The sequence below is a fragment of the Vanessa cardui genome, chromosome 17 (genome assembly GCF_905220365.1).
Source record: "Vanessa cardui chromosome 17, ilVanCard2.1, whole genome shotgun sequence".
Taxonomy (NCBI): Eukaryota; Metazoa; Arthropoda; class Insecta; order Lepidoptera; family Nymphalidae; genus Vanessa; species Vanessa cardui.
The window spans coordinates 2,867,171-2,891,901 of NC_061139.1; the positions used below are offsets into that span (position 1 = coordinate 2,867,171).

Sequence of the window (24,731 nt, forward strand, 5' to 3'; positions counted from 1 at the left end):
CATAGTTTCATTTTAAGGTGATAGACACCACAATATTACAGATGTCACTTCTATAAATGTAACAAGTCTTCATTGCACAATGGCACAGTGATGCAGGTGTAGGTAAGGCACAAAAAACGAAAGGATTCAACGCAGGTGCGTATCAGGTGCCGGGATGTAGGTTACGATGGTGATGGCGCTCGTTAGAAAAAAACACGAATAAGTGTATCATGTTTGCTACGATCCTATTGAGGCTTCTTATTCGTGTACCTACTCTCATTTTTTATTGCCATTCTGACTGAATTTTGACGTTTGACATTTAATTACACGAATATCATAGATTAAAAATATTAACTAAAACAATAAAAGAATTAAAATAAATTTACAACTATTGTTTAGTTTGATTTTTATATGAACTATATAGTGATTTGTACAACAACAATAACAACAACAACTGCGCTAAGACCTCCTCTCCCTTTGAGTAGAAGGTTCGGAACATATTCCACCACGATGTTCCGATGAATGGTTGGTGGAGAACACATGTGGCAGAATTTCTAAGAAATTCAACACACGCGTGATTTTTACCAATTTTTTCTTTATTAGACTTATAATAACAAGACATAAACTAATAGTACCTATGGCTCTCTCTAATCTTGAGTTAAATTTATAAAAAATATATATTTATAAGCATTATCAAAGTAAAGAGTAAGTTAATAAAAAAAGATAACGGCGCGATGTTATCTATCGCACTTATATTCCTCGATAATATCTTTAACATTAAAGTATAACGATAACAATAAATGTATCTAACGGACCGAAATCAGCGCCGGCGCATCCCCTGTCAATGTCAAGTGACTGACAGGATGACAGGTAGCTCATTGTTCATAGTACGGTGGACCACACAGTTACACTGTACTATTCAGCAATATAACCCCTAAATACATTCTACTTAAGACTATATTTCTAAAGCAAAAGTTTTAATATGGTTGAATAGTAATGTAGATTACGTAGTTATGGAATATAGTTTTTTTTATTCATACATTTACTTTCTTCAGATATTTTATTTTTAGTATCTATTAGTAAGATTAATTACAACTTCAAATAAGTGATTACTTGCTACCCGTATCGAATTAGTCGGGGAAAAGGTTTTATTTGCTATTGTCAAAGAAAATAACAGTTTGTACATTTTCTAATGCCGGCTAAGGCCACCTTTCTTCTTCAGTGGATGGATTAGAGCTTTTTCCGCCATCCTATGCCAATTGTTGGAAACACAGGTTTTCCTAAGGATCCTTAATTAAGCACGAAATCTCAATGATGCGTACTCGGTGCCGGTACCGGTGGTAGCTTCACTTAATAGTTGTTAAATGACTCATTCAAAAGTGCTTGTAAAAGCCTACTTTAATAAAGTATATTTTGAATTTTTTTTTTTTGGTTTCGGGTTTGAACCCGCAATATTCGTTAATCTTTCACATGTTCTAACCTCCAGGCTATCTCGTTTCAATTACCGCGTGCTAGTTTCAAAAGAGAACTTTCAATTTATCTATATCATCTCACTCCCCACGTTGTGACCTTTGTAAAAAAATCCAAGCATAGATGAATTTCATTATAACAATTTAAATTTAATGTATTACATTTTTGAATAAGGAATATAGTCGATTGATTTGATTGGTCCTGATCCTCTCAAATTGTAACATTTGAATGGACTAATAATAGTGTGCTATCTCAATAAACAAAAGGCAGAGAATCGCGCGGAAGTGTTGTCACTTTTTACCTATTAATTATTTGACGTATTAAAAATTGCGCATGCGCCGTTTAGCACTCTCGTGAGTATGTAATCGCCTTTGATTGTGTATTACGTTTTGTTCCTTGTCTTTTGTTTTAAAAACTGAGATATCCAATCCTTATCCTCAAACAAAACCCATATATTATATAAATAAATTCAATATCAATGTTTCTTATTGTTATTTAATAATCAAACCAATCAAATGGTTTTATTGAAATCACCTAAAAGCGGTAATTAGGTAGAGCGAACAAATACTAAAATTGGTCAAAAATAAAGAGCTAGTTAAATAATATAATATTCCTCATAAGTTCTATATTTTAGAATTTACATAAACGTACTTAATATTTCAAACAAATAATTATATTTTTTTTTTTTTTAATAATTTCTGGTATTCGTATATCACCATTCGTGACACCAACACATAAACTTCAAATTAAGAACTTAAGTCAATGTACTCGAATGCAATTAAAAAAAAAAATTAACAATGTAATGTAACAACGTACCGTAAAAATTTAATTTTATCGTATCAGAGTAGTGTCATTTGCATCGCGTCTGACAACTCGCAATTATAATAAATCATATTTATCGATAATTATTAATCAATTTTAATCATAAGACAATTTTTAAGGATCCGTTAATTGCTACCATCGCGTTCCATTGCGAGCCTTAAATACATCGAGGCGTATTCTGACTGCACATCTGGGAGTAATGAAATACGTTAAATACACAAAACGGTTTAACAACAATTTATAAATACCGATAATGTACTTTATTTTAAAGAATTTGAGTTCAATTTCGTTTGCAGCTGTTTAAATACTCTTGGCTTCGAACACCTGTTTCAACCACAGCGTTTATTTAGGCTAATATTAAGATAATTTAAACTATATATTTTGGGCAATAAGGTACATTTTCGATCGTGCTTACGTACATTGCATTCTTGTTAGGGATGTTCGCATAAATTATCGATGTTTCGCTTGGAAGTAGGAGTGTGGAATAAGTCTGTCTCTTTCTAAACACTTGTTTTTGTTTCGTCGCGGTTCGCAGAATGTTTGGAGTAGACAAGTGCCGCCGCCGAGGTTTCCCAAAGCAAAACATTGACATATCCGCTCGCAGATATTGCCATTTTGGGTGTAACTAATTAATGTTTCTTAATTAATTATTTAAAGCATTTTATTACTTTAGAGTATTCGTTTTTTAATTAATATTAAGACGTAATGTTTTATTGCTAATGTAATTAAGAATAATGTATTTCAAAAATATATAAATATTATTTACATAAAATAATATTTAACAAATATTAAATATTATTTTGTACATTCATTATGGATTTTCGCATTTTATGTATACGATGACATGATTTATTGCATCAAGTAGTACCTAAGTAATTAAATAACTATGTTAAATGTGTCTCAATAATATATAAAACAATACCGTATACGGCCATTTGCTTGGAAACGACTAGAATTCATTTGCTGAGTCAAGTAGGTACTAGTTGATCGACGCCAGGTCACGGGGCTAGTTCATAATACACGAGGTGTCGGCGGCCAGCCGGCGCCACGGCGGCAAAAGCGGCGCCTTCTATCCTGCCAGCTACATATCTGACCGCGCAAATAACATTCAACCTTATCTGTATGCGTTAAGATTGAAAATTAAGAAAACCTTTGTACATCAGCTGTAACTTCCCATATCAACGTAATACTATCCTTATTTCTAAAACAGTAAAGTCAATTTTATCGTATCTACCGGCAATGTATTGAATTAGTTTCTCGATTTTGAATTCCGAACGCTAAGAAAAAGAAAGCTACTTTTTAGGAAGCGTGAGGTTTTATACGAAATTTATTTGTTATAAAAAGTTTTTTAAAGCTTAATATTAAATCTACAAAGTTAATACGATTTTTACAGATGTTACGACTTATAAATGTATTTAACTGTCACATGAGGTTTTTTTCGGAGCGGGAGTTTGAAGAGTTGCAGCAATTGCAAACAGGGCAAAAGTTGAAGACGACCAATAAATGTTTTGGATGTTCTTTTAGTGTATCTAATATTAGCCTCGCTTAGTGCGTTTATATTCGGCGCCACTTGCGTTGCCAGGTGGCTGCTCTTTCTCGCTTTGACTTCACCGATAAATGATATCGCTCGTATCGTATTCTTTGTGTACAGCCGCGTGTCAATTAGCCAAGTTTTTTGGACAATATCCAAAAAATTCTTCAACAGAAACCAATACCATTTTAGTCAAATAAAACTTGTATGTACTATCGGTTTATTGAATCTTTCACTCAAGAGGTCGAGATTTCCTCGAGGGATTAATTAAATAGCCAAAAAACTACATGTTAAACATAACGCGCCGATATTCACGCCATTCCCCGCGGCTATGGCTAGGTGTCAAAAGCCTTACCTGACCGTTTCACGCCTACACAGTACAAGTTTATACTGGGCCGAATATTTACTATCTCAGGCACATTTTGTTTGTTCGGGAGTTATCCCTTCACACCTCACATTCAGGTCGCTACTCAAATTATTGTTTAAATATTGTAAAATTATTTCTCGTGATTGACACGATTGCTTCCTCAAAAAAGATATTGTGCAACAATCGTAGCGTAATATTTAAGTCTATCGATATTTCGTTTTATCACCTTTTATCATGATTACTTTATTGATACAAAGAAATGTCTCATAATAAATATGACGTATAAGGTTTTTTACGTGTTTCACAAAGAAACCCCTTCCACACTAATATCATAATACAAAGTGTCTCGTACATTAAATATAAATGCCGAAATGTTCAAGATTTCGGAAAGTGTATATTTATTTTTGTTACGGTTATGACTCGATTTAATGTTGTTACCCTGTTTGAGCCCATAAAAATTCATGACAAAACCTGTATAAGCGGCTGGAGGCGAAACGTTGTTTTTTTGCAAGCCGTTCCTCGAATCTGAGGAAATGTCCGAGCAAAAAGTCGACGGAACAGGATTTCGTATCAGCGTTGCCAAATCTGGACGCGTTAAGAGATGTTAAAGGGGACGCCGCCATCGCGCCAGACCGCAGACCCGGCGCTGGAGGAATCACGGCAAAACCAAACAAAAACCAATGTCCTTCCATAAACGAGAGACACCTTGACACCAGCTATCTTTCAGACGAAAATATACCCAAAGGATTAATTTATATCTTCACTTATCTCCTCGGCTGGGAAAGTCGTAACTGTGACGAGACAATTTACACAAATTGTCTTATATCGCGTCTGATAAGTGACTTGCATAATATCTTCATCAGATTAACTCAGATTTGTCACGCTTTTTTCTACTATAACACTTTACGGTTTCAAAATAATCTCAATACAAATCTGTTTAAGATAAACATTTTTATATTGATAAGCCAGGAATAGAACGAGATATTATTAATTCATGTCAGCAATTAAAATGTGTGGGATAGTAACATGATTAGATGGTTATTAAATTCTAATTCGATCAAAATGCGGGAACGTCGTCGTTACACGGTACGAATAAGCGATCGTAAAGTATAGTAATGCGTATGCGTGCGTGAGTCACGGCGTACTTGCACATGTGGACATGGAAATAGCTGCAAGTTGGAACAAATGTTCGCATCTGAAGCGGCGATCCTCACGACGAGTCGCCGCCCCGCCGGCCAGAGTATGCGACCGGCTGGCGCGCCAGTGCTGCGATATGTCGATAAAATACTGCACTAATCGCTTTTAACATTTTAAAAGAACCAAATTTAACTTCTGATTATCTTAAGTGCCCACATTTAAGGTTATAGAATATTTTTTTATGTAATTATAAATCGCTGTGGAATGTAAAGTTTAAACATTTGTGACAACGTTATTATTAATTAGAACAGTGGTTAATCAAATATGGCTACTAATGATTAAATTAATAACAAAATGAGACGGAGAAATTAAAATTAATTATGATCAGTCAATATAATTAAACTTAAATAATAATATAAAATGTAATAAAATAGTTAAAGAGAGTATTATCGATATATGCGTTATTAGACAGAGAGAGAAAAAACACTGAAATATTCGCATTAACCTGAAATCAATTATAATGATTGAACTTAAAGTATAATACAAAATGCAATTAAAGAGTTGTATAATTGATGTGTGCGTTACATCAGTTCCATAAGTTAAAACTTACGATAATCTGAGCACATGACAGTCGGTGCATCTCTAAGGGCGAGACTGGGCTGGCGCCGCGCTTTTTTACCCCGCCTCGGTCCACGAAGCCAAGTTCCTTACTGGCGCTTCAGTTGCGTTCAAATCGTTAGACGGGAAGGTTGTGTGTGCTATATTTAAACATACGTCTAACAAATACGTAAACGTAATACGATGCAATGACAATTTGAGTGTTTGTTTTGAATGAAACTGTGTTAAATCGTGCCAATATTGCCAAGTTGCCTTAATGAGTGTGTCTACATAAATTGTTTATTGAGGATTGTTTTCTGAAGTTTTGGATTCGAATGAGCTGATCGAGGGAAAAATGTCAACAAATACATTTATAGCAAATAATGAAGATGTTACTAGAGCTGATGCGAAAGGTAATTGCAATATTTATATCTTGTATTGTTTTTTTTTTTATTTAAAACTTCATTTTCATTTTTAATTCATTGTATATATTTTTTTTAGTTGCAATATTTATTTTAATAATTTAGGTATACCTATAGGTATTTACATTACGTCGTAGGTATATTTGTTGTTTTATGCTTTAAAAATTGCTACAAGTTCATTCGCATTTAATAATTTTAAGCATAATAAAAAACTTCCTTTATCAGGCATGTAATTAAAAAACAAAATTTAAAAAAGACGTATGACAAAAAATTCGAATTTGAATTTATTTTTCAAATAAAGAAAACAAACTGGTATTTGATCGCTTTTAAAAATACTTACTCTACAAAAGAATATAATTCATAAATTCCATATTCAAGTAGCTTTATTACGTGGGTATAATATTCTGTAATTTGTACGCCGGAAGCCTCAAAAACGGACGGACAGACAGAATGACAAATTCGGGGCCCATATGAGGCAGGCCGTAAATAAACATTGCGCTGTAAAAGGACCCGATTAATTTCAATAGCAAATTGTTCTACGCCTACGGATAAATTAATTCGTAATGATATCGTTTTATTGCATTTAAAAATATTTTCAATAACTTTTCGTACTAATTTGAAGAAATTTATGAATTAAAAGAAATAGAATAATTTTGAATTTGGAACGAATATTATCAATTGAAACTTTTTATTATCTGTTTTAAAAGTACGTTTACGTTTAAGAAAAAAAAACAATGACCGTTAAATATTAATCGATATCAATTTATTTATCGTGCTAAAACAGAAGGGGTGCTACAAAAAATCCAATGCACATGTTAGCGAGGGTGAAAACCCCATTGAGGCGAACAAGTGTATGTTTCACTACTAATTTATTCTAATAGATATATACCATTTTAGCTCCTATTACAATAGTATAAGAAGGATTCTTGTGTAAATAATCAATTTGTTTGTTCACATGTCGCATAGCGGGGGTCGTGAGATTTAGAGTCAAAGATTATTTTTTTTTTTAAATAGAATTAGGTCGTTAGTGTTGCCAACTGTTTCGCAAACAAAGAAAAAATAAGCAAGTGTACACCTTAAACGTTATGGTTAATTTAGTTTATCTACGAACGTATTAAAATATCTAAAAAAATAACATTTTTAATCAACGAAAGTTATTTATAAAGATAAATTAGTGCACTGTAGGTACGTACGTACTTATCTATTTTCAATACAATAAAATGTTATCTGTATATACATATATAGATAATTATTAAAAAGATAAAGAAGCTCATTCTTACGTCACATTTCAAATACAATTTCTTTATAAAACAGTTTACAGATTATGTATATGTTTCCAAATGTAATAAGCACTTACAAGCTGTTACATTTTCTTAAGCATAATGTGTCAGTACTATTGCATGTATCATTATCCAAACATATCAGTCCCTCCTGCTGCATTGTATTTTAAATAAAAAGGAATTAAGTCTCAAAGAAAGTCACAAATCAATATTAATAAAAATCTAAATTATAAATATATGATATGTATACGTTATTATATCTTTATTTTACAGTTTTTATATTATAAGATAATTACAAATTATTTGACAATTTTTTTAAATCCAAATGACATATTTGTATTTGTTTAATTAATTCGAAGTAAATGTACGTAATGATTCATTATTAAGTACATTTAAATTAAATAAAAAAAAAATTAGCGTTAAAATCTCAAGTATATTAAGATTGGAAATTATTGAATTGATCAGTTGCACAGAAGTCATGCTTTACTTTGTAACAAGTCGGTGTTACACATGTCAAGCAAGCGACACAACGCTTCCATTACAGCTATTATGTCCCACATCTGGTGGTACCACATCTGGTGGCCAATCGTTGACGTCACTTTGACATGTGGCGACAATCGTACAGTTTTATTACGGGATGATTATTGTAATTGTTTTTCAGATGTTTACATCATGTTTTGATAATGTTACTGTCGGTACTTCAATAATTCTTTTATTCATTTTAAAGAATACCGTTGGTCTTTGTTCAAAATCATGTAGTAAGTTAAAATATTATTGAGTTATTATTATAATTATTTCATCATAATAATTATTATTTTAGTCATCCCAATTATATGCACGTTATTGAAAAATAAAAATCAGGGTCTTATTTATGGCAAGCGAAGTAAGTGGGATTTCCCGGTGGCGTAATACTCACTCAAAGCATCACTAGAAAAAAAAGCGAGATGATGTCTGTATAATATTAATGTGTAGTTAGCTCTTAGTAATTTGAATTTAATATCATAATTCTACAAGATTATTATTAATATTTATTCAAGATTCGAGACAAAAAGCATTGATTCTATTTGACTTTCGAACTATAATCCTTCATATATTTCTCTATGCATCTACTAAATTTCGTATTACTTTTATCTTGAATTTTATTTTCAGTTTGAAGTTTGTTAACAAAATACCTACATGAACTTTTTTGGTCAACCTTTATATTTCCTAACTACTACTGAAAGTAGTAGCTACAAATGACATAAGTTACGTCATAATGTTAAAGTCAAATTAGAATTGTATTCATAGTGTATACCAGATCGAAATTCGAATTTTAAATAATCCCGTTCATCTTCAATAATCAAAAATTTTTAGGAACGGAAACTATGCAACTATTCATGAAACAATATGTTACTAAAAGGAAATCGTATTAAGTGTTGAAACGATATCGTCCGACAAAACACGTGTCGTAATACACGTGAGTTTGTTTCAAAATATCAACCCGTAAAACTGTTAAAACGGATATCATTTGAAAAACAATTGCTTTTTCATTCAATAACTATTTCATCTAGGAAATGTACACAACCAAATTTTTATGATAGAAAAAAAAGGTATTAAATTAAATCAAAACTCAATACCTCAATAATTATTCTGTTTAAATAGTATCCCTAAATATAAATTGTTATTTCAAATTAAAATTGAATTGAAAAAATTAAAATTGAAAAAATTTGAAGTTAATCTTACTATAAGTTTGCATTTTTTTTTTCTCACTGTAAAAACGCTTTATGCTTTCGCCCCTCATGAAGTTCAAGTGGTCCGTTTGCCTGACATATTATGCTTTTATTTGTATATAAAAATATTAATTTATATCATAGGCGATTATAATATAAACTTGTAGTAATCTAATAAAATTAAAAAACTAAGAATTTAAATTATTGATTTAGTTATATGCAATGATGTTCTAGTAAACAGATATGTCATAAACGTGCAAAAAGTGAAGACTAGAAAACGTCCTAATTGGGACGTTTGCCTTTAGTCGTTTTCATCATTCACATCAATTATGCCAGTAATACGTTATAATACATCATAATTATGTAGTAATACGTTTTGCGTAATTAAAACATCTAGTTATCCTTTTTACTTATTGTTTTTATCAAGCTATCCTTTTTACTTGTAACGAAATGTAAAATAAACGGTCCTCGGCGCGGCACGCTTTTTTCTGTTGTTTAGTATGGGTGTAACATATCCGTTTATTAGAATATCATTGGTTATATGTAATTAATAATTACATTTGTACGAAATTTAATACAAAACTGATTAAATATAATGACTTTGTCTAATATACATTAAAATATCAAAATTGCATCTAGCTTAAATTTAATTGACATATCTTATTATATTTTACTACAATAGAATTTAAATCAAAATCGAATACGCTTTCCATATTTTTATTAATAGTCTGTTGCCACGTAATAAATCATTACGGTCAAATGACTTGTTCGATAACAAAAGTCAAATCGTAACAGATGTCAAGCCGCGATCGTTTGCGCGCGTAAAACAATGTTAGTGTCATAAGGCTGACAGATGCAGTAACAATCAACAATATGCAAGCAACTCGTTTAAAAACAGATGTGTGTAAAGCTTAGTACATACTAATACAGTCGGGGTTTAAATTTGTATGTAAACAAATATTATGAAGATTACTTAGCTACCTAGTAGCTTGAACTGTTCTTTTTTTTTCTTAACATCAGAGAACTTGATTTAAACAAAGGTCTTAAAAAAAAAAGTAACAGACAGTAATGTTTGAAAAAAAATGTATAAGGAACAATTATTGAAATAAAGATCGGATGGGTTTTTGGAAAGAAAAGGTTTTTTTTCTAAATACTACTTCAATACTTACCAATAAAATTATTAAATTAAGATTGTCTGTTAATTGTTTGTTGAATGATTCTTTTATTTATAGAACGAGTATAGCTGAAAAAATGAATCAAAATTATTTCGAAACTTGTTCGTGAATGATTTGTCATTTATTACTATAATCAAATGATGAGAGCTCTTTTCTTAGCTCATCTGCTTTTGTAACAAAAATAAGTTAAAATATTATATAACAAAATATTAACAATAATTTATAGCAAATCTAGCGACCGGCCTCGGTGCAATGCTGATTCTAAATATGCTACAGATTGTTTCTTCATAATATTATCCATGTATTATATACAAAAACATTCCTCTCGAATCACTCTACCTATCAAAAAAACCGCAACAAAAGACGTTGCGTAATTTTATAGATCTAAGCATACATAGGAACAGACATCGGTACGCAAGGGACTTTGTTTTATACTTTGTAATAATTATGACTGAACAGAATCTACATAACTACAAGACAATGGGCTCTGTCAAAAAATCAAAATCAAAATCAAAATAAACTTTATTCAAGTAGGCTTTTATAAGCACTTTTGAATCGTCATTTTACAATTAAGTGAAGCTACCACCGGTTCGGAAAGTAGATTCTACCGAGAAGAACCGGCAAGAAACTCAGTAGTTACTCTTTTTTAACATTTAAAAAATACAACGTCATGTTAATTAAATACAATTATTTCAATTAATGTATCCTGCTTGGAAGTCAACAGGCATTAACTCCACGCTTTTTTGTCATCTACAAAATCTTGTATCGAATAGTATGCTTTTTCTACCAATGTATTTTTAACAAACGATTTGAATTTACTAAACGGCAAAGTTAAAAATTTCTGCGGAATTTTATTATAGAAACGGATACCTTGCCCCAAGAAGGATCCATTGACTTTGCGGAGTCGGAAACTTGGCGTTATAAGTTTATCCTTACTTCTAGTGCATATACAATGATTATCACTGATTTTATCAAAGTGATCAATGTTACTGTGAATATACATGATATTGTTGTAAATATATTGCGACGCAACAGTAAGTATTCCTACTCTGTTAAAAACATCCCGAAGAGAGTCTCTAGCTCCAAGATTATAAATAAACCGAATTGCTCTCTTTTGTAAAATAAAGACAGATTCAATATCTGCAGCGTTACCCCAAAGTAATATGCCATATGACATAATACTGTGAAAATAACCAAAATAAACTAAACGAGCGGTATCAATATCAGTTAGTTGTCTAACTTTTCTAACCGCGTATGTTGCGGAGCTGAGTCTTCCTGTTAGGGATGATAAATGAGAAGTCCACTGAAGTCTGGAATCCAATTCTATTCCTAAAAACACAGTAGTATCAGCTACTTCAAGACGGTCACCATTTAAAGATATATTATAATTTTGCTTGCTAACATTAGGTAGGGTAAAAACTACACATTTTGTTTTTTGAGCATTCAAAACTAAATTATTTACTGTAAACCAATTGTGTATCTGTGATAATGCACCGTTCACATCGTCATAGTCATTTTTTTTCCTGTCAACCTTAAAAATCAGCGAAGTATCGTCAGCAAACAACACTATATCACAAATACCCTTAACATAGAAAGGAAGATCATTTATATATACTAGGAATAGAAAGGGACCCAAAATTGAACCTTGTGGAACTCCCATTTTTAACGTAGATCCAGAAGACTTTATTCCATTAATGAAAACTTGCTGGATTCTTTGACTTAAATATGAAGCGATGAGATCAAGAGCTTTACCTTTAATACCGTAATATTTGAGCTTATAAAGAAGCGTTTCGTGTTCTACACAATCGAATGCTTTAGATAAATCACAGAATACTCCAATAGCGTTCTGTGATTTCTCCCAAGCATCGTAAATATGTTTGAGAAGCGCAATTCCCGCATCAGTTGTCGAGCGACCTCTTCTAAAACCGAATTGCTCACCATGAAAAATAGCATTTGTACCGAAATGGACGAGAAGTTGATTTAAAATAATTTTTTCGAAAATTTTACTTAAGGATGGGAGTATTGAAATAGGCCTGTAATTACCGGGATCGCTTCTGTTTCCAGTTTTAAAAAGTGGTAAAACTTTACTACATTTTAACAAGTTAGGAAATGAACCCGTGTCCAAACTCTTGTTAAAAATTGCTGCTATATACGGAGCAATATCGTATATGATGTTATTAAAAAATTTTACCGAAATGCCCCATATGTCGTTAGTTTTTTTAATATTTATAGTTTTAAATACTTTTATGACATCTATTGCAGAAACCGTTTCAAATGAAAAATCAATAACGCATTTAGAAACACTATTATTTAATAACCTAGCTGCATTTGATGTAGATGATTTTAAATGAAATGTTATTTTATGGGGTACTTTATCAAAAAATGATTCAAATAAATTAGCAACCTCTAATTCAGAACTCGTGTATCTACTACCTGTGTTCAATTCTATTGGTATCGTTTCCTTTTTGGGTTTTCCACTAACACTACTAATAACATCCCATGTGGCTTTAATTCTATTATCAGAATTCAGGATTTTTTCCTTTAAATATAAGGACTTAGCAGAAATGCATACTGTTTTAAAAATTTTGGAATATTTAATGACGTATTCTAAAAAGGCTACGCTTCGATTCCACCGCCTCATATCATATAAGTCGTATAATTTATTTCTACTTTTATAAATACCAACAGTAGCCCAGTCACTAAACTTTAATTTTGTGTTACTATAATATGATTTCATTTTAAATATATTGTTAAATTCTTTTAGTATTACTTCAAAAAATGAATTATAAAGCTCATTTGGATCCTGTGTCGTAAGATCTAGATTAGACAATTTATACGCCACAATATCTTTAAAACAATGTAATTTGTTAGCCGTTATTGGCCTGTATGTTATTTTTTTTAAATGATTTATTTCTTTATGTTTTAATGAAAACTTCTGACCACAATGGTCAGAAGTTAAATTATTTATAATTGATACTTCATAAATTTCACAGTCACAGAACACATTATCAATACACGTAGAAGTGCCGTCGGTTATTCGCGTCGGTTCATTAACTCTATGAGTTAAATTAAATGACATAAACAAGGCGACCAACCGAACACTTAACGTAGTTTCTTTAAGTAAGTCGACGTTAAAGTCCCCACATACAATTATATATTTATTAGTTTTACATAGCTTTTTAAGAATGTCCTCCATAGTGGTTTCAAACAAATAATAATCTCCCGATGGGGGCCGGTACACGCAGACTATAATGTACTGTGGAAATTCCACGCAGGATAGTTCGATAGTACGTTCGATAGAGAGGGCCACAATATCTTTTCGAGATTTACAAACGATATCATTCCGTACTAATATTAATGAGCCACCACGAATAGCACTCCCTCTTACGAACGCACTTGACAGTTTAAAGTTTGAAATATTAAATATGTCAAATTTTTTAACCCAATGTTCTGTGAAACAAAATACATGTATTTTATAACACTCCGAAAATAATTCTATCAAATTAGCAATCAAAGCATAGAATCTGCATTTATGCATTTACATTAGAGGGGTGACAGGAAACAAGAAATTCATCGAAAAAGACAAAGGGAGGAAGCGAGCGGGGTGGTCACACAAAAACAAAAGATCGCCCATCCTTCCCCTGATACGCGGATATGAAAAAAATGTTACCATAGACAAAAAGTGCTAACTTTTAAATGGAAGACTTACGAGTTCCAAGCATTAAAAAGTTAACATATCATAAAAAAACGCTTTAATAAATTTGGTACTTCAGGAGTAGGTTGTTTTTTTAAATTGTAATAATTTTTCAATGTAAATCTAAGCAATATTTCTTTAACATATATACTTGTAATCAATGTTAGTATATAGTTAAATAAGTAAATGGTCGAATAATTGTGAAAGATGCCTAAACCTAAACACTAAACAACTTCAAAGTCTGAGGCGGGATGATCGTAAAATAATGTATTACGTGTAAGTTTTATCAGTACAAACGCAAAACGAATGTCTAGCTGTAAATCGTATTGAGTTACAGACTAACAATTTCCTGAGGAAACGACTTTTTTACGATAACAAAATCTCGCTAGAAAATCGATTTAATATTGTACAAGAAAGAAAGCAAAAAATCATTTTATTCTTGATTTTCTGTATTTTTGCAGTTTTAATTTATACCTTTGGTTGATTAAAAAAAAATCAGTCTGTCAGGCTAACTGTATTTTGTAATATAATAAACGGTGAGCAAGTTTACATGCGCAAGGGTATAGGGGTATAGAGTTTCTAAGGCCTAATGACGGATATTGTCGAAGTCCGTTTTCAAATTGACTAATTAAAATAGAATGGTTTGTTTAATGTATATCGTTATTATTTTTTGGTGTAGTTCGATATTTAAATTTTTTTACTCTCGAATTATATCGAATTATATTGTTGTTCCGTTAACTAAATATAAGTACAGCTTTCGTATGTTGCCATATTCATATATCGTCCTGTCGTCCAATGTAATCAAAGTGAAATAGAAATAGTGAGTCCGTTTCTTTTTTCCAGTCACTGGGCATGTGTTCGGACCCTGACCGAATGAATTAAAATTATTACTTAGTAGGCAATATACCGTGAGGAAGTAAGGATGAAAACCTTGAGTTCTTTGCCTGGATTGACTTCAAATAAAAAAAAATACTTTGATTTATATTTCTGTAGTATCATTTGCAGACAATTAAAAGTTTTTTAGTAACAATTGAAGAGTAGGTTAGGATCCGAATGTGGGAAATAGGGTTTTAAATTCCATTTTTAATGAAATAATTGAACAAAAAAGCTTCACAAAAACATCGAAATAATTATTAAAAAATAAATATATAGGAAAATGGTAAAGGGATGCCGAAATGCGTATTGCCTAGAGTTCTTTTTTTGACATTGAAGAGTTTGTTAGAATCAGGTTAAACTAAATTGTCGCCATTTTTTTAAAGCTAAAATAAAAATTAAAAAGAAAATATACCCACGTTTTCTACTAAATTAAATCAATAATCAAGATATTAAAATACTCCATACTCCTTACCATAGTCTCCGCTGTTTTATTAGTATATAGGTATGCACTAGCAGACAAATTCCTTTAAATCAATATAAAAAAAAAACACGAGCTTTATTATTATCTTTAAATTTTCTCATGATCAATATTTTCGTTTTGTATCTAATTGGTATGATAGCTTCAACTTCTCGTCGTGTTACTTTTACTGTGTATAGATCAACAGGTTGTATAACAAAAAATGTACAATGTTGCAACGATCAAACGCATACACCCGAGGGAGCGTGAATGACACTATGTGGCCTTGTTAGGACGTACGATCTGGTTTATTTTTTTATAAACGACGCGAGCAAGCGCCCACATCGTCATTATCAAAGATCGAATATTATCTTATACTTAAAGTCCGTTTTAAAATACAAATCGTACAAAAAAAGCACTAAAATTATTTGAATTTAATATTATTTTCATGATTGCATGAAATAGTTCACTTTCAACTGAAGATGTTTTGAATTTAACAATTTATGTAATAAAAATACGGTGATTCTATACTTTAACAATGTCTTATGTTTTTGTTTACTTGCAATGTGTATTCAATTCCACATTCCACGGACGACGAACAAGATAATTTGCATTAATTCGCGAACACATAAAAATTCAAAATAATGTTTTTTTAAAGATATATAGCCGCCTAATTTAAATGGCGCTGGCGCTAACTAGTTCGTTTTCAAGCAACATCCGGGAAAAGAACAGATAAATTATGATATTTATTCATTTTTGACTTTTTTATTTGCTATGTACTAATGATAAATAATTAAATACATAAATCTGAGAATCATTTAATTTTCTTGTCTTGGTCGTTAAAGAAGTTTGTAAATGATAAAATAAATTTTATTTCATTTTACGTAAGAAGCGGTTAATATCTTAATGTATACAAATGAAGATTAAAAAATGACAATGATCGAAGTTACAATTACATTTTTCCGTGCCAGATGGCGGAAGAACACCGGGTTCCGCCATCTGGTCCAACTTAGCCGCATGCGAAATTAACTTTTTATATGTGATTTATTTTATCGACGCCGGGACGCCAGAACAAGGCCACGCTTTACTGTGCCGAGCACTCAATTGTCAATGCGATTTGCTATTGTTTCAGCAGAATATGTTCTTTATTTAAATTTCCATTTGATTTTTTTATTATATTCAATAAGGATTTGCAAATAGGCAAGGAAATATCGCCGAAAGAACAGTTGTTCAGTAAATAAATGTATTCCATATTCCAATGAAGATTTTTATCGCGCGCTGTCAAAAGCAAAAAACAAGTTGTAAATTAATGTTTTGCTTTAAGGAATCATTACAAACAAAAATTATCATACGTTTGCCCCCGGTTGCAAAGATAAGTACAGTCACCTCGGAATGTATTTTATTATCTGTCAATCAAACTATATTTCAGAATGTATGCAGCTGTGTATCCATAAAATCAGTAGTTTTTTGCAACCGACTGTATCACGTCGACTCCCGTCATGCATAATACCCCTAATGTATTTACAAAAATCTATGGTAAAGTCTAGGTTTTATTTAAATGAGCACTCCTAGAGATGTGTAACAAATGACTCCTGACAAAATGTCACAGAGATGCAATATTTCTCTTTCAACCAGGTGGTTTTATCCATTAAACATCGTATCGGAGATGAGTGTAAAAAAACTGGCAAATTTTAAATTTTTCTTTTTTTTATTTAGAGCACATGCGTTCTTATATTCGGCACTTGGGTCACACTATTGTCACATATTCTTATAAACATACAATTATATAAGTCTATTATAATTAAAAAAGCGTTCCACATTATTTAGATAAAAATGTTTTTTTTTCTCATTACCTTTGAAAAAGTTTTCATGGTAATTTGTGCCTTTTCAACTCTTAATTTGGTATCTGGCAACAGTTTCGTATTTTACATGATATTTTTTTTGTTACTAATAAATAATACTGATGACAATAATTATTCTTATATAGAATAAATTTATTCATGTAGTACATAATAATTAAGTTTTTATTAAGAAATCATTTGTTTCACTTTCTTCTATATTTGTATTTAAAACATGGTATTTAAATATACATAGACGACCTCTTTGATATTAAACTCTTTTTTAAATTAAGCACGTGTCAACCAGGTGTTGTGCAGACAGTGTTGAGACTACTGGCCTGTAACAATAGGATATTTTGACTTCAACAGACATTTCTCGTTACAATGGTTTTATTTGGTTAGCTGTGTGTTAAACTATAATAAGGTTAATACATTTTCACGAACCCGATTACTCTCTGAACAAAATGGACACCCGTGTTATGCATTGTAATGTACGTAAATGCAATCTAATTGATATTGGATAACATTTGTATTAGAATAAAATCTATAAATGTAATTACATATAAATAGATAAGTACATTTTTTTAAATTTATATAGCATTTGTCTTGTTAACAATTTTAATATAGTGTCACATACGTTTTTATCAAGTTTATTTTACATATAATTAGTTCCATAAAAATCCTTGAGCGATTAAAGTACCCCGCATTCATTTTGAATGAAATGAATAATGATTCAGATTTTAGTGTTAATTATGGCTTCCTTATGTAACTGCGATTAACGCATTGAATAATAATAAAAGCCATTCCATATAAGAAATTGTTTAGTTACTTAGCTATGGCGACCGCATGGCGCCTACGTGTCGCCGCGATGGCGCGCGTCGCATACATGACTAATCGGATCCCAGGCTGCGGGATTCTATCCCACCTAAACACAAGGGACTGGACCTATACGAAATTAGGATATACAAGACATATCTACAGGTCATAACGCATTTTAGGGAATAGATACTAGCTCTACAACGTATGTGATTGTATTTTGTACTAGGAGGTAATAAGTTCGTAGATGTTCATCAAATATATTTAAGACATTACAGTATTGTACAAAGTTACTGTTTGGCGCCGTCAGTAATGTTTGCGCGGTGAAAGTCTCACGACTTCTCATACATTAAGCTGACCGTGCGAATGTTTGACCGCGGACGCGACGTATTAGTCTAAATCATTTTTATAATACTGACCATCGTCATTATATTCCCATTTCTTTCGGTAGCATCACGAACATACGTAATTACTACAGTATTAAACCGCAACCAGTAAATATGTATCTTTATCGCAAACATCCAGTTTTTTTATTGTCATTAAAGTAAAAAATAAACCACTTGAAATGTGTCTAGGAACTTTAAGGCCGTATTTGAATAGGTTCGTTTTAAAGGACGCGTTTTGTTTCTGTGAAATTTGGCGCCAGATTAATATCACCTCTGGAGGCGAGGTTTTATCTAATGGTGAGATCGACACTATTCAACCTTTTGAGAGGGCCATAGCGCCGGCTCCTTTGAATCTTGTAGACGACGTTCTGTTAAAAACGACCCTTATATGTATGATATTAAGGTTGATAATAGCGTATGTTATTTACCATGTACTCTTTGTTTTACACGTCAACGTGAATCGCCGTAATGAGCAACGGACCCATAGTCGTTCATAGTCCTTATTTTATTGTGGGCAACAAACTGTGATATATTGTCGACCCGGATTTCTGTGCGACGTACATTAATCGTTTTCAATTAGTTTTTTCTAACGAATACGTTTAAAAAACATTATGTATCGACATTACATTCGACTGTTTGATAAATATCATTTCCATTTTTAACTTACGTTTAGCAAATCTAGGTTATATATTTTTTATATAGCATAGGTATAAGAAGATTAACTGTGGATTATAAATTTGAATAAGTTAGAAAACTAAGTATGTTTTAAATAGAAATAATTGAAATACTAAAAGGATTTAACAGAATTTATTCTCACGGTGACGATTATAAATACCAGGAATGCAGATGTCGCTTAGAGTTGCTTTAACAATTCGCATAGCTCTTATCAGAAAATAGAAAAGGAATTTTATATGTAGCTTAAAGCAATTAAAACCTCAATCAAACGTAGGCGGAGCTGTCTGAACAATTCTATCGTTGTAAAAAAAACCACCTGTAGTGTGAGAAGGTACGTGAGCGTAGCAGCGGCATCGAGTTATGCCGATTTACCTTTCAAGCTGATAAGAAGTGTCGTGATACTTATGTCCAGGAAATAAGATTCAAATTGCCGTGAACTTTGGTTTTTGTTTTTATAATATTCTTGTCTAATTGGAACGCCTTCGCGGCGCCACGTTCACTCGATTATGAGCCATAAACCAATTCCGGTAGCTCAACTCTTACGGACTTACGATTTATCTTCTATTAATCGTACGATTTCACTGATTTTTTTCATAAATATGAAACATTTGATGATAATTAATCATGGCTGTTTATATGAGCGTTTGTTTATTCTACTTTTATATTATTATAACACATGAATTTATTTTTATTCGAATTTTGCAAAGAAATATTTTTTAAATATGACGTTAGCAGGAAATATCAAACATCCAATTAGAACGTTAAAGGAAATAAAATCGGTTTCATTAAAGCTCCTATTTTGAATTTCCTGTAATATACGACCTTCTGACAGCTTATATTATCTATATTTAAAAAAAATGTAATGAAGATACCAAAAAGTATTAATTTACTGTGGGTATTGAAACTTAAAACTGTCAAACCAAAAAAAATGGATTAAGATTCATGTAGCGACGACGATTCTTTAGTTTTTGTGTACAGTTTTTAGATTGAGAGATTATGTCTATAAGAAAAACCCGAAAGAATTAACCAATTATCTCTATGGCAACAAAAACTGTAGGAATGCGGACAAACTCTTGTTCTAGAAGTAAAATATTAATAAATAACAAAGACGCGCCAACATATGGCCGCGAACCGGTTAGGATCAAACCTGTATAAATCGGATAACTTAACTACAATATCACTGTACACGGGCTGAATGTTTATCTCAGGATTTATCTGCGAAATTATTTATCACTTTACCGATTTCCTTATCAAGTTTTTGCATCAATATTATTCAATTTTTGGATTGAAAAAACATTATTATATATAAAACCGACTAGACTTTATATAACAGAAGGAAATATAACAAATTTACCAAAATAGTGTCAAATGAAATATGCTTTTTAAACTGTGGCATTTAAAGAAACATCTCGTGTGAGTCGTGACGTCACTGCGCAGGCGCCGGCGCTTAGTGCGTCGAAGCCTCGCTGCGTTTTTAAAATTATTGATTTAATGACAATTTATTGCAAATAGTAGAATGTCTATATTGTTTTGATTTAATAGCAGTTATCAGAAATAATCATTAGTGACTATAACCTCTTTATTGCAATTATAAAATAGCTCAGCCTTTTTTACCTGTGGTTATTAAAGCTTTGAACCGGAATATCGTTTTGGCGCCATTGTGTAATTTAATATTGTCTTGATACATTTTGATATCTGTATAATATAAAACTTAGGAATTTTTCCGCGGATTTGTCTACAAAACAACTTTCAAATTGATTATGTAATCAAAGAATTGGGATTTTTTAACGATTTAATATTCAACTCTGCGGGTAACAAATTATTAGTGTAAACAAAAATCTATACCAATTACAGAATGTTTAAGTTTTTTTTAATTTTTATATGTAAATTATTTAACGAAAAAATTTGGAGTCGGTTTTGAAAAATTAAAAGTTATCACTATATTATAAAATTATAATTAAATTGCAATTATTAAAAATTACGCAACATTCGATTGACTGGTTATGTACGTATACTCATCTATGATGTATTGTCGCTAGGATATATTCGAAGTGTTTAAACAAGCGGGATAAATAATGATACTAATATGCAGGAATAGACAAAATATATACTTATAAAAGCTGTTTGCTGCGGTTCTTTTAGCCAGAGTTGGCTCAGCTGTGTGACCATACTAAAAAAAAATAGGAATTTCAATAGAACCGGGAAATGTTGCTAGCACACTTACGACTAAATTATACAGTCTGTGTTTTGTACCCTGACTTTCTTAACGCAGTTTATTTCATATATTATGAAATACTAGTTCTCGCCAGCGACTTCGTTCGCGTTTTAGGGTATTGGTTGTCACATGGCAAAAAGTAGCTATGTTTTTTTTGAGGTTCAAGTTTGCTTCATACAAAAATTTTATCAAATTCGATTAGGCGGTTAGGTCGTGAAAGAACTACACACAGACAGACTTACTTTCACATTTATAACATAAATATAGATTTTATAAAGGTAATAGATTATTACTATTAATATATATTTCCCTTTCAATAACTAAATGAATGAATGAATCGATTAATTAATAGCAAAGTTCATCGGTTACATTTATCGCTAATTTCATAGCCACATGATATCATTCGATAGGCAAGTCGCGTCCCTGTCCTTTAACGAGCGGGTCGTTTGTGCGTCTGTCTGTTGTCTTTTGTTAAGCTTCCGTCGCTAATGTATAGATGAAATGGAGCTGATAAGAGAGCCTTCTTTGAAAATTCACACGCCTTCATTAATTCCGAGTGTAAAATTTATGTTTCATTTTTGTCTTAATATTTATTGGTACGTGATACTAAAGTGGTCTTTTCGTTTGTTACAGAACGCATACTAGAACGCGATGCTGGTTTCGTGTCAGGCGGAGATGATGATGACTCGTGTTCCGGTCCCGCACACTCCGATGACTCCGGAGTGAGACTAGTCGAGTCAGACTCGCGGGTCAAGAGAGACCGATCGCCGAATTGTCTCGCGCCTCCAAAGAAACGCATCCGTCTCGACTCAAGAGAAGATTTAGCGAGTCCTGAATGCGAGAACCCAACCAGTCCTTTCAGGCCTTGGTCTTTCGCCGAGGAACCGCAACAAGAACCTCTTTCATTAGTTAAAAAAACAAGCGAAACTAGTCTTTTAAGGCAACGGCGGAGGCCGTTAGAACCTCCACCGCCTAAAGTTCCTACACCAACACCAGACACGAGACCTGGTCCACCACGAGTACCCCCTCATCCTGGTGTCGTCGAATCATTCGCCGACAGGTCGAAGCCGAGAGAGCAGAGAAATTACAAAAACATGACGAGAGAAAGGCGGATAGAAGCGAACGCCAGGGAAAGGACGAGAGTCCATACCATAAGCGCGGCCTTCGACACGCTCCGGAAATCTGTACCATCATACAGTCACAACCAAAAGCTGTCTAAGTTGTCTGTGCTGCGGATAGCGTGCGCTTACATCGCGGCGCTATCCGCGGCTATCGAACCGGAGGCTGACCTCTCTGAAGCAGTGGAAAAAGTCACACAAACTATACACACCGAAGGCAAATTAAGAAAAAAGAAAGACGAGCCCTGAACGTATACAGACTAACAGGGGATTGTTAGTGGTTCATACCGTCCTATGGAGCCTAAGCCTACGCGATTTTAAGTACAAAAAAATGACAATAATATTGGATAGTAAACGATTTATTTATTTGAAAATCGGTAGGTTAAGATCGGTCGTTTCTGTTAATTCAACATTCGTCAAAATTCTGTTTGAATCTCGCTTGTCTTATGGTCTGTATTTATCGGTTTATAAATATTGTTCCTTAATTAAATGTAATTTCGGGTTGATGAGTAATTCCTAGCAAAGACATATTTGTAAACGCCTGTGTTAACCATTCCCCAAGCCCAGTATTAAGACAAAAAAAAAACTATTTAATGAGGATACTATATAAAAACTGTGTATTTTGGCTTTAATACTTTATATTTATTACAAATCGAGTCAGTAATTTTAAGTCAGAATTGTATATTTTATTTAGATTATAAGTTGTGTATTCTATGTAAATATTATCGTTTATAATGTACAGTAAATGCTGTTGGTATTAAGTGGTTGCGAACATAGTATAAAATAATATTTGTTCAAATTAAAGCAATTTTGTAAGCTCGAAATAAAGTATAAGTATAGTTTATCTGTTAAATAGTTAAATGTATACATACATTCAAGCCTTTTCATCAAATATGATTCAAATTATGTGGAAAAAAACTTTTAGGTTTTTTTAATGTTCAAAAATCGAATGCCTTAAAGATATAATGTGATAATCAACAGTCGAAAAAGTGTAGACATATATATAAATAACGGATTCGCCGTTCTTTTGTTATCGTTTTATGTTACAAATCTCAATTTATTATGACAGTTTAACCGATTATAAATTATTATGTAAAAATTGTAAAAACTGTATGCAAGTCTTGAATTTAATTTCTTGACATTCCAATTATTAATTGTTAATTTCAAATACTTTAATAACATAAAACTGTACTGTCAAACACAGTTACTCTGCAACATTTTTTTAAACAGATACAGATAATAAATGAAAGATTACAGAATTATTCCTTTGTTTCATTTTTATGTTGTCTCTGAAAAATTTATATAACTTATTGATTCTACAGCATTTTTCATTAAATTGAATAAATATAGATAAAATCTGAAAATTTACTTTGATTATTTAGTTTATTACAGTAGTACCTACAAATATTTTTACATTATAGAATATTTTTAGCAGCAAAGTATAAAACAATAATATTACATGCTTTTATTATAAGATAAAAAATAACATTGCCTATTTCAACAATATTACAATTATAGTTGAGTATCAAGTTAATATTTGATCGTTATTCTAAATTTATTTTACCTCATCAATCTTAACGCAAAATTATCTCATATCTAATAGTAAGATAAATTATGGACGCCCACAGAGAAAGTATGACGGTTAATAAAATAAATTCTTAGTATGACATTAGGAAAAAATGTTTAAATTATGATATTTTATAGCAAAACAACGAGTTATTTATCTGAACTTCCGACCATTTACATCGACATTTACCTAAATAGGAAGTAGCGGGCATCTGTTAGTTCACAATAACCTCTGTTATGACCACAGCTGCTTGGGGTGGCAGATAAGGTGGCACGTGGCTGTATGTCAATATTCCTTTGCCCCTTATCTGGGATATTAAAAAAGGGAGACATCGAAAAATGCGGGAGGAACGTTATCTAAAATTTACTTTTGTTTTGGTAAAATTAAGTTCCATTTTAGATTTATTTTTGTTGGATTATAGTGGCAAGCCAAATTAAATTAGAGGTATGTAAAATAAACATCTATATCAATTTTATTTATTATTAATAAAACGCTTTTTTTCTTGAAATTTATTTAACGTAGAATATATTTAAATGGCCAGAGAAACTGTTGTCATTAATTCTTTGAAAAACAATAATGGATGGTAGAGGTGTTTTTTTT

General features: G+C 31.7%; 1 protein-coding gene across 1 annotated transcript; it reads left to right on the forward strand.

Moving 5' to 3' along the window:
• The first annotated feature begins 6,001 nt into the window (after positions 1 to 6,001).
• On the forward strand, positions 6,002 to 23,826 carry LOC124536921 (transcription factor ATOH8). Its single transcript, XM_047113588.1, has 2 exons — positions 6,002 to 6,316; positions 22,080 to 23,826. Exons 1-2 carry the CDS (start codon positions 6,259 to 6,261, stop codon positions 22,811 to 22,813), a joined length of 792 nt encoding a protein of 263 aa, XP_046969544.1. The 5' UTR covers positions 6,002 to 6,258; the 3' UTR covers positions 22,814 to 23,826.
• The last annotated feature ends 905 nt before the right edge of the window (positions 23,827 to 24,731 follow it).

Coding starts and splice junctions, on each gene's coding strand:
- LOC124536921 (XM_047113588.1), top strand. CDS start 6,259: ATGTCAACAAATACATTTATAGCAAATAATGAAGATGTTACTAGAGCT. Junction 6,317..22,079: donor TACTAGAGCTGATGCGAAAG/GTAATTGCAATA, acceptor CGTTTGTTACAG/AACGCATACTAGAACGCGAT.